This window comes from Podarcis vaucheri, assembly GCF_965113315.1.
Source record: "Podarcis vaucheri genome assembly, chromosome: 7".
Classification (NCBI taxonomy): Eukaryota; Metazoa; Chordata; class Lepidosauria; order Squamata; family Lacertidae; genus Podarcis; species Podarcis vaucheri.
The window spans coordinates 53,297,611-53,308,590 of NC_138765.1; the positions used below are offsets into that span (position 1 = coordinate 53,297,611).

Consider the following 10,980-nt stretch of genomic DNA (forward strand, 5'->3'; position numbering starts at 1 on the left):
GTTTGGGGAAGATGGCAACAGACAACAAACGGCTAATTGGTACATACAGAGAAGATGTGAGAGAGAAAGATGGCGTGCACAGTTCAGAAGATCACTTTCATTTATCTTTAAAACCACAAGTTAAAAATGACATTCTGTAGCAACGAAAGCAAAACCTTAGTGGGAAAAACCCAAATGGGATCTTGTATAAAAGACAGCGGTATAAAACCAGCCCACAGGATTGGGAAAAAAACAAAGAGAGGCAAAAGATGCTGAGGGGGATATACTTTGGCTTACCTGAATACAAGGCAACCATTAACACCTCTCCCCACAATTGTATTTTCTAAAAAAGCAAGCCCCCACTTTTTTTAGCAGCTTGGGTGGGTGCCATCCCCTCTAGGCACTTCCCACCTCACCCTGTGAGAGAAAGAGTGCTTGTGGGCACACACCACTTTTTCAAGTGACCCAGGTTAAGAGTCAGTAGAACTATAATTGGAGCCTAGAAAAGCAATGGAGCTGAAAGAGGAAGTGAGAAAGATTGTCACTCTTCTGACTTCCTCCTTCAGTTTTATGTACTTTTTTCAAGAGAGAAAAAGGTAACCACCCACCACAGACTCATAAGCAAGCAAGTAGTGAATGGGGGCTTTGAGGCTTTGTGGGTGCTAGGGAAAGAATCTAGCCCCTAGAACCCACATTGGCAACCCCTGGCATAAGTTAACCATAGCTGTAATAGAACAGACTAGCAAAAGAAGGGCTAACGTTTACTAGAATTTCTACAGCCCACAGCTGTGCTTTAACATTTCCAAAATAAAAAAATTCCTTCCTGTAGCACCTTAAAGACCAACTAAGTTAGTTCTTGGTATAAGCTTTCGTGTGCATGCACACTTCTTCAGATACAGATAGTGTATCTGAAGAAGTGTGCATGCACACGAAAGCTTATACCAAGAACTAACTTAGTTGGTCTTTAAGGTGCTACAGGAAGGAATTTTTTTATTTTGACTATGGCAGACCAACACGGCTACCCATCTGTAACTTTAACATTTCCAGTTCCTCAGAAACTCTTAGCGGTTAAGGCATCACTCATCTTTGTTCATTGATCATAATGTGTACATACCCCCTTGATAACAGGTATCTTGCTGGATCAGGGGCTGAGGCCTGCAAGAGTCTAACATTCTCTGCAAGAATCCCAGGTGCCCACAGGCATTAGGAAGTACAATAGAAACTGGTCAATGAGCTACCACAATCGACCTTCTGCCTAGTCCTGAGCTACAGGGAAAGAAGCTCCAGCCCCAAGAGGTCAGAAAAAGGCTTGTGGGGCAGGGAGAAAAGAGGAAGCTTGTGCTGCCCCTTCCTGTGAGGATTTTGGCTTGCAGGAGTCCCTGAAATAATACAACGGACAACACCACCACCACCGCTGAAAGAATGGCAAGACAAAGTATCCTATGCAAATAACCGCCAGATAGTCATCAATTTCGTATTTCCCATAAAGACACAGCCTCTTCCCATTCCCCAACTAACAAATGCCACTGGTCTTCAGGCTGTGTTTCCTGCCCAAATGTTTCCACAGTCCTCCTGCCCAGTCACTTGGCCCCGAGTGGGGAGTGGAGCAGCCCCAAATATGGGACCCAGCTCAGCTGCTGCTTCGGGGCAACCCGTCTGCCCCCAGGAGATGACAGCTTGCATCTTCCACCAGTGCTGGTCCTGGCCCCGGCTGGAAGGAAAACAAAAACATAAGGGATGAAAGAGATTAGGAGGCAAGAACCACACATTGTTTAAAGTGGAATCATAGTGCTTTAAATGTAGTGAGGATGTAGGTCCAGGTAAATCCATTTCCTCCAAGCCTGCCTGAAGCACCTTGCCCCAAAACAAGACATTCACCGCTGGGCAATATTTGTTAAGACTTCCTTTTCCTTCTCTGCCCCACCCTGAGGGAAAAGAGAGTAGCTAACAGCCCAGCCCACATGTGTTTAAGGAAGAGAAACAACGACAAGGAAACGGTTGTTTTTAATAGGGAGTGGAGTACTTCTGGTTTGAGAACACAGCAAATAGCAGAGCTCACATAGTTAAAAATAAAGAAAGATTTCCAGTGAGGTGGCTGCGTCAGTGAAACCAGAAGCACTTTATTATTTCTGGAACTTTCCCCCCAACCCATAAATTAACCTTTTAGAGAGGTGCCCGGCCTTTAAAATGCTGCCAGTTTTAAAAGATGGCACCAGCTTTAAAAGATGGCACTTGTGGCTACACACTGGGCAAAGGGAGCTCTGAGACAGGAGTTATAGCGGTAGCAAAGACACAAGACTTCCAGGGACAGATTAGGAACAGCTTGCGTTGCTGCATTATGAGCCACGTCAGGCCACATCCCTGGTGGCTGGGGCGTTGAAAGGAGGCCACCCTTATCCAGCCATACCTTGGTGAGCAGCATATACTGGATCGCTCCTGGCGTGGGATCCCTCACCACAGCTGACAGCAGCTCCTCAGAGGGTGTTGCTGACCCCACAGCCAGACCTTTCAGGAACCTGGGCAGAGGGGTGAAGTGGAGACAGAAGGGTTAGGGCTTGAGGTTGTCCTGACCCCAGCAAGAAGAAAAAGAGGATTTAGGAGGCCCGGGGTGAGGGAGGGCAACACAGATTTCAGACATGCACAGAAAGCACCAAGGCAGTGGGCATCAAAAGTCTGCTAAAAATTTTTGTGTGTTCTGTTTATTAATGGCTTTCTGTTCAGCCCATGGGTTGGACACAAGAGGAAGAAAAGCTGTCACTGATGTTCCCAGGGGATGGTGGGCCACTTCTGGCCAGCAGACCACAGGTTCACCTCCTTATGCTAAATAAACTAAAAACACACACTTCCATATTTTACTACTATGACACCTAAAACAGGAGAGCTCTCCAATAACGAGGGTCGTCACTCACCTGCCACATAAGGTAGGCTCTTCAAAAAAAAAAAAAGGAAAAAAAAGAAGACAACTAAATGCTTCCCTATTTAACATTAGGCATAAGGGGGTGTTATTGGGTTGTTCTTGTTTTTATTATGTATTTTGTGTTTTTATACTGTGGTTTTATGTAGTGCCCCACCCTGAGATCTGCAGGTATAGGGTGGTATACAAATTTAAACAAACAAACAAACAAACAAACAAACAAATAATAATAGATTTTCAGAACCAGAGTACATTTGTAAACAGACAATAGCATTTTGTGAGCAGGCACTGGAGGCTTGCCTCCTTCTTTGGGTGTTGGCCGTCATGGCACCCCTGCCTCCAATTACAGGGGTGACACAGTAAGTGGCAACAAAGTGACTGGGCTCACGTACTGGCCTCCATTATTCTCCGGAGGAAAGCTGTGCTTCACCACTTCCACAAACTCATCCACCGTGTCATCCAGCATGAAGAGAACTGCGTTTGGGCCAGCGTCAAATGTATAAGCCACCTGTAAATCAAGCCCAGATGTCAGCAAAGCACCTGTTTTACTTTAAAGGGCAACTATCCCTCTGTGTGTGATGGGGAGGAGCAGGGTAGAGTCTGGATTTGATATCCCGCTTTATCACTACCCAAAGGAGTCTCAAAGCAGCTAACATTCTCCTTTCCCTTCCTCCCCCACAACAAACACTCTGTGAGGTGAGTGGGGCTGAGAGACTTCAAAGAAGTGTGACTGGCCCAAGGTCATCCAGCAGCTGCATGTGGAGGAGCAAGGACGTGAACCCGGTTCACCAGATTACAAGTCTACTGCTCTTAACCACTACACCACACTGGCTCTCAGGGTAGTTGTGTGTGCCTGCATTCCTGATCCAGAAAAAGCCTGGCTTATCGTTTAAGGGAAGTCCTGTGAAGCGAAGGGAGAATATAAGGAGCCTCCTTGCAGACCTTGTTCTAAAAGCTTAGATTACACCTTAGGCAGCCTGAGGGTGAATTTAGTGAAGCAGTCGTTTTTTGTGGGGAAATCTGCATCAGAAGGGGCAAAGCCCTAGCTGCTCTTCCATGATTTCCAGTGCTAATATTACTTTTAAAACATCTGTAATGGTTTTATCAAACCCATCAACAAAACTTATGACATTACGGAGCTTCAAACGAACTCCCAAGGATGTTCAAAGAAACTAGGAGGGCATGCCACCTACTCCTTAAACTACGTTTAGCCCTAAAAGAAAGAATACTAACGAAAAAATTTGGGAGGTGCCCAAGTACCCATGCATTTTGACCCTGCCTTGTGTTGACTTCATCCCTGGGCTCTAGGGATCATTGGCCCCTGACTCTTCCAAGCCAGCTAAGTTTTTTTGTTGGAAGCTGCCCAGAGTGGCTGGGGAAACCCAGCCAGATGGGTGGGGTATAAATAACAAATTTATTTATTTATTATTATTATTATTACTACAACTATTATTATTCTCCTAGCCTGTATGGGCCAACAGCTATTGCCCTTCAGTCTCAGGACTTGGAAGGCCTGTTGGGCTCTAAAAGAACGAAACTGCTGTAGAGAAGCTGCAGGACCTTTGATCCTCTCATTGCAATGTTTCCAAACGTAGATGGTCCTTGTCAATTTGACCCAGGTGCCTCCATTTCCGAAGCCCCAGGGTGCCCCTGCCCCCCTCCCGTGAGCACTGCATCTCTCTTCCCCACCGGCCGCACCTTGGTCTTGCCGCAATGGGCGTTGTAGCGGTGCACCAGAGCCACCACTTGCTTGGAGATGTCGTTGAGGTAGAAGATGGGTGGGAAAGTGTCCAGGCAGGTCGCGTGGAACTGGTTGCTGTCCTTCATGGTCAGCTCCCCAAAGGCCTCGAAGTCCCGCTGCTGGATATGCTGGGTCATTTGGGACATGCGCTCGGGAACCAGAGCCTCAGCCCGGTGCTGGAAGAGGAGAGGGAAGAGATGGCTTTTGCTGTTTAGTATTTATTTACCATGGCTACTCCACAGCTGGAGGCAGTAATGCTTCCGGAAAGTTGATGGAAACCGCAGGAAGGGAGAGGGCTCTGGGGCTCAAATCAAGATTGAGTGTTTCCCCAAAGGAATCAGGTTGGCCACTGTGAGAACAGGATGCTGGACTAGGTGGGCCTGATCCAGCAGGAGGCAGCACGTTCTCTTACCTTCAGCAGGAGGCTGGTCTTCACGCTGGTCTGCATGCCTGCCGTGCTGGCCACCTGCTTCTTCTCCGCGCTCACCTGCCAGGAAGGGGCACAGAGAACAGCAGCCGTTCAGGCTCTGGCAAAAACAGTCCACTCATTACCTGAAAAACCAGGGCCTGCCAGTTTACCCTGCAGTGTTTTCCTGGCGCCCGCCAATGCCCTCACTCACCACCAGGATCAGCACCCTCAGCTCTGGCCAGTGCGTCTCCGGTGCCACCTGCTGGGCAATGCTGTCCTTGCCATCGGCGTTTTGCCCCATGACCCACTGCACGAAGCCCCCAAACATACTTCGGCAGGCACTTCCGGAGCCTTGCCGAGCCACTTCAGAGAGCTCACCCTCCACACCATAGAGCTTGGCCAGCGCGTAGACTGCAGCATCAGAGAGAAAAAGAGAGTGGAGTTGTTTATTTATTTATTGCATTTATATCCTTCTACTAAGGAATGCCTCTGTCATGATGTCTATGACATCCAAGCTTTTTCTCCAAGGAGGCATACACTGTTCTCCCTCTCTCCATTTTATCCTCACAACCACCCTGTGAGGCAGGTTAGGCTGAGAGGCAGTGGTAGGCCCAAGCTCACCCAGTGAGCATCATGGCCGTGCGAGGATTTGAACCCTGGTCTCCCAAGGTCCTAGTTCGACACTCTAACCACTGCACCACACTGGCTCCTGCCATGAGACACCTGTTATCCCTTAAGACCTTGATAATACCCTCAACACAGCCATTTCTTCTCAGCCTCTTGGCTCTCACCCAGCTCTCCCACAGAAATCTACATGGTTTTCACCCCCATTTCCCCCTTCCTCTCAACAACCCCCCCAGGTTGATTAGGCTGAGTGAGACTGACTCCAGGTTTCCTGGTGAGCTTCATGAATGAAGGGGATTTGAACTCTGGCCTCTCAGGCCTGACTGACACTCTAACTGCGGGGCTGCCAACATACCCATCATGCTCCTAGCGAGAGATGCCATTTTGAACAGGGGAAGCAAGAGAGTCAAAAGAATCTGGAGGGAGCAGACCAGATCTCTAGGGGCTACCATCAGTTTCCCCCACTCACCCAGACAGGCAAACCCAGCTGCAGAAGAGGCCAGGCCAGCCGCTGTGGGAAAGTTGTTTTCTGAGGCAATGTGGACCTTGTAGGCAAGGCTGAGGGCAGAGTGGCTGCTGCTGTCACCGCTGTTACCGTTACCGCTGTGCCGCTTCCTCGCTAGACGGCGTACTGGAGGAGTGTGAGAGAGAGAGAAAATGGAGGATAGCAAAAAACGTGATGGAAGCCAGGCAGAAGATACTCGCAGTCAAGGAAATGTGACAGACACACAAAAGGCCCCTATTTACATTGGCACCCCACTGGCTTCTGCAGATGCCCCTGTTCATGCAGGCATTCCCTTGATGTCTAGATCAGTCTCTTGCTTTAATTACTGTTCTGTTTTAATGAGATAGTTTTATTGCATATTTTAATTATGGATGCTCACACTTTAATTGGACTGATCTGCTGTGTATTTAATTGATGGGTGTTTACATTTTAACGTTTTATGATTGGCTTTTCTTACTCGTAAAACCACTTAAAATCCTAGTTTGGCCTTAAGAGGTATATAACTTATTATTATTTATAATAGGATTAACTGCCACTTGGTGGAAATACCAAGCAGGGAGAGTGCTGTTGCACCCTGTCTTGCTTATGGTCTTTCTGGGGGCATCTGGTTGAACACAGAGAGAACAGGACGCTGGATTAGATTAACCTTTTTCTGCCATGCTCTTTTTGTGTTCTTATGGAAGCTCACTTCCGACAGCAGGTGGGGGTCTCATGAGAGAAAATGCTCCATAAGATAATACTACGTTCATTTTCTGTGTGGAGGGAATTGACTCGGTGTAAAACAACTTCCTGTACTCCTGTAATTTGTGGCTGTACCTCACCAGTGTCCCAGGTATGAGCCCTGTATAAAACTGAATAGGAATAATTGTATATTTTTGTGTGTGCTTTGCAGTGGATCCCAGAACCATGGTAACAGCAGAGAGGCTGGCCAATGCCCTCCCTAGTGAGGTGTGCCTGTCCCCATCACTATCAACTTTCAGCAGCCAATTTGAAAACATCCCTGTTTGCCCACATATTTGGTGGCTAAAGAATACAGTGCCTTGGCAACCCCAAGATCACTGGACAGAATAATAACATTTTTAGCTGCAACGGTTTTTAGGGGGAAAAACTTTTTAATGATATTTCAGATGAATTCAAACTCCGTGCCTGGTGCCAGTTCTTGCAGCTGCATCACATAACTTAAAACAGACCTGAACCATTTCCCTGGCATTTGCTACGCAGATGTGCCTAAGCCTTCCTTCCCTCAATCTAAACCCACAACTTCTTACTCTGCCCTCAGGATAAAGAGCAACAGCACAGTTCTCCCAGCCTTCCATCAGAAAACAGTCAAGGAAAAAAATATTATTCCATGGTCGACCCCTCCCCAAGTGGAATATACAGGTTGTATTCAACCAACCATTACTCAGAGTGGACCCACTGCAATTAATGGAGCCAAGTTAACCATGACTATTAATTTCAATGACACTATCGTGGTGATGACTAAAATTAAATGCAACCTTAAGAATCCAGATTTGACAAAAGAGGTCTATGCTTCTGTGTGCTGCCTTCTACTCACTCTCTCGCAGGCATGACTGGAGGCGTGGCTGACCAATATCAGCCTCCTTCCCATTGAGCCAGAGGCGGTCCTCAGTGAAGTCCCGGCTGGTGGCAGCTGTTGTGGTGGTTTTCAGCTGTAACAGAACCACAAGTTAGAAGCTCGCAAGCCATGAGCAGTTAACCTGTCGCCCTCCAGCTCCCGTTGGACTCCAGTTCCCACCACCCTTGGCCATCAGCCATGCTGGCTGGGGCTGATGGGAGCTGGAGTGCAACATCCACTGTAGAGCTGCAGGTTAGCCACCCCCATCATAAATGAACAACCACCTGGGGCCATCTAAGCAGACCTCTACCTTGCAGTCCTATGCCCGTTTGCTCAGAAGTAGGTTCCACTTTGCCCAATGGAAATTACCCCCAAGTATACATGCTTACCTGGCAGTAAACCCCACTGAGCATAGTAGGCTAGGCACAACATGCTATAGCCAGCAGGATGAGGGGCCACACATATATTTACAATCTTAAAAAGTAGTAAAAACATTGATCAAATAACTTTAAAAAACACACCAGGCAGACACCTTGTGTTTTCATACACAAGGCATTGGTCTCAAATTCCCCCATCCCCTCATCTGACCACCACATGGTTCACCTCTTTGGAGAAGAGCCTCTGCATGACCCCAATACCTAGGCAGGTTAAGAGGGAAATAAAATGTTAGCTGCAGATTCCAGGCTAGAAAGAACTACCAATGTCACTTGTTGGGAAGGAAGGAAGGAACCTGTTTTTTCCCTAAACCTTAAGGAATGCATCTACATGGTGGTAACATTGCCCCAAATCACAGAGTTAGTTTCTACCACCCTCCTGATGCTACCATTCTTCTTTCAAAAAAACAGAATCCTAACTTGCAAGTTTGGCTTCATAATCATGACATCCCTTCCAAGACCACCAGTAGATCCAGATTTTTTTTAAGAGCATCTACACTGAGTTTGATTTCTCTCTGTGTGACTGTATCGCCCTCAGTAAGGTTAATCATGGTTTAGTGACTAACAATCGCTCACTTGTAACCCTCAGTTTCGCAAACAAAAAGGGACATTTATGACGATCTGGTACTAACCTGATCTTGGTGCAGGGTGACGCTGAGGGAAGAATTAATAGGCAAGATCAGCTCTTCATCACGCTTCCCCCCTGGGTAAAGGAGGACATTTTTGAAAATGAGTGAACTCAGAAGCACTTCACCATTCTCTACCGTCAGTTTCCTGGGTGGTCAGTGTCTCAATAGCATCATTAACCTTGGGAGATGACAGAACTAGTCCAACCTGATCTTTCTCATGTCAATAGATGGAACTACATTATAACAGCAAGGTAAACCTATTATTTGCTGGTGCAATCTTCCTCCTCCTCCTGGCTTTCGGCTTGACAGAACTAGATTTACCAACTAACAAATCCTGAGTTCTTTTGGGTATGCATAGAGTAACCCACCAGTCTTCTAAGGGACAAGGCCAATCATTTTTTAAAATTTATAACTGGCTTTTACAAAATTAGTTGTTTTATTTACAATATTCTAAATGCAATTCACTTTTCACATTGGAAAAATGTGTTTATATCTCTAATCCACTTCATCTTTGTTTCCTTGGTATGGAATTTCACAACTCAGGAGTAACTGCCTAAGATGCTTTTCCAAATGCCTTCACTGTCAGTATTTGGCATACAGAATGCACTCTTTCCTTGATGATCCACTTTTAATTTAAAGTTTCTTTAGTACAATGGAAATTATGACACATCATGCAGAACCCTCAATTACTTTTGATGGAATACCAGCAAATCCTCACATTTCGAGTGCACATGCTGCTGCTTCTTTGGAGATCACTCGCAGCCGAGTAAGATTGTCTTCCATAAACACAGTTTTAACAATGAGTCCGTAAGCAACTATGGAGGTTAATTCTGGATCTACACATCCTTCCACAGCGGGGACATTGGTTCCTGGGCGGGAGTTGATCAGGGTTTGGATTTGCCAAGCGTGCCTTCCTCTTAGCACATTTCTCCCTTGCGTCCTGAGTTTGAGTGCCTTCAAAGCCCATGACACCTTTGGTAAAGGCTGTTCTCCAACTGGAGCGCTTGCAGGCCAGTTTTTCCCAGTTGTCGGTGTTAGAATCAATCCTTTAAAAGCTAACTTTCAATGCAACAAAATGTTGTTCCATTTCCTGATACTCTTGCATTTTTAGGGATATTTTAAGAAGGGAGAAGGGAAACTCACACTTCACCAAAGGCACAAGAAAAAGTTGAGCTTGCTGGAGCAAAAACATATAGAAGATTGCAGCCTTTAAAATGAACACACACACACACTTTCCTCTATGACAGTGTTTGGGAATCCGCAGCCCTCCAGATGTTTTTGGACTCTTAACTCCCAACAGCCCCAGCCAGGGTGGTAAATGGTGAAGGAATGAGGAGAGTTGGGAGCCCAGCAAATATCCTGAGGGCCACAGGTTCTACGTCCCTGGCCTATTAACTCTTCTTCCTCCCCACGCTCCTGGTTCACAAATTTGAAAGCCAATCTTGAGATCCGAGGAGCAGCCGCTAAGGTTTGCAACAGCAGCAACAACAACACTAGAAAAATGGGAGGTGAAATGGGAGATGAAATGAGGTACTCACAGTATTTTATCACCGCGATGTTAACAGGGGCTGTGCAGGTCACGACGGACAAGGGTTTATCTTGAGCCATGGTGATGACAGACGAGAAGGGGGCGCTGCTATAGTTGAGGAGGAGGAGAGAGGGGCAAAGGGTGGATCAAGTAAGAAAGGGGCACAACTTCAGATCCTGAAAAAAATGCCAGGAGCCAACCCAACGGCTTAGTCGAATCCTAGCTTGCTTGCGCTGTTTTCTCTACCCCAGCTACCCAGTGGCACTGACCACACGGGCGACAGGAAAGCAGATCCAAGATTGCAAGCCTCCCTGCTACACTCCCACATGTGTCTGCAAGGAGAAAAAGGAATGCCACGCCCTGCCAGCTGCCTTTTCTGGGATTGGTCAAGGAAGCACCAGCTGCTGCAAGCCTGCCCAATCAGGGTCGGCCTCATCTCCTCCTGTTGCCATTCTTATCCAATGAGAGCGCGTCGGAAGATGGGGCTCCTCTCTCTCCTCATTCAGAACCCTGATCAGAAAGGCGGAACCCTCGAGGCGCCTTTTAAGGGAGAAATGTTTCCAGTACGGACGTTTTCTGCACCGCGCAAGCAGGCGCTCGGTACGCCTGCGCAGCATCTTGATGCGAGTCTATATCTCTAA

The 10,980-nt window shown here is 47.0% G+C and overlaps 1 protein-coding gene across 1 annotated transcript; it reads right to left on the reverse strand.

The window, feature by feature from the left end:
- Positions 1-82: 82 nt before the first annotated feature.
- MVD (mevalonate diphosphate decarboxylase) lies at positions 83-10,694 on the reverse strand. Its single transcript, XM_082229216.1, has 11 exons — positions 10,350-10,694; positions 8,815-8,885; positions 7,728-7,842; positions 6,137-6,298; positions 5,255-5,454; positions 5,047-5,121; positions 4,592-4,810; positions 3,286-3,401; positions 2,387-2,495; positions 1,019-1,690; positions 83-770 (listed from the first exon to the last, which is right to left on the reverse strand). The coding sequence occupies exons 1-10, from the start codon at positions 10,417-10,419 to the stop codon at positions 1,610-1,612; spliced, it is 1,218 nt and encodes a 405-aa protein (XP_082085342.1). The 5' UTR covers positions 10,420-10,694; the 3' UTR covers positions 83-770; positions 1,019-1,609.
- Positions 10,695-10,980: the final 286 nt, after the last annotated feature.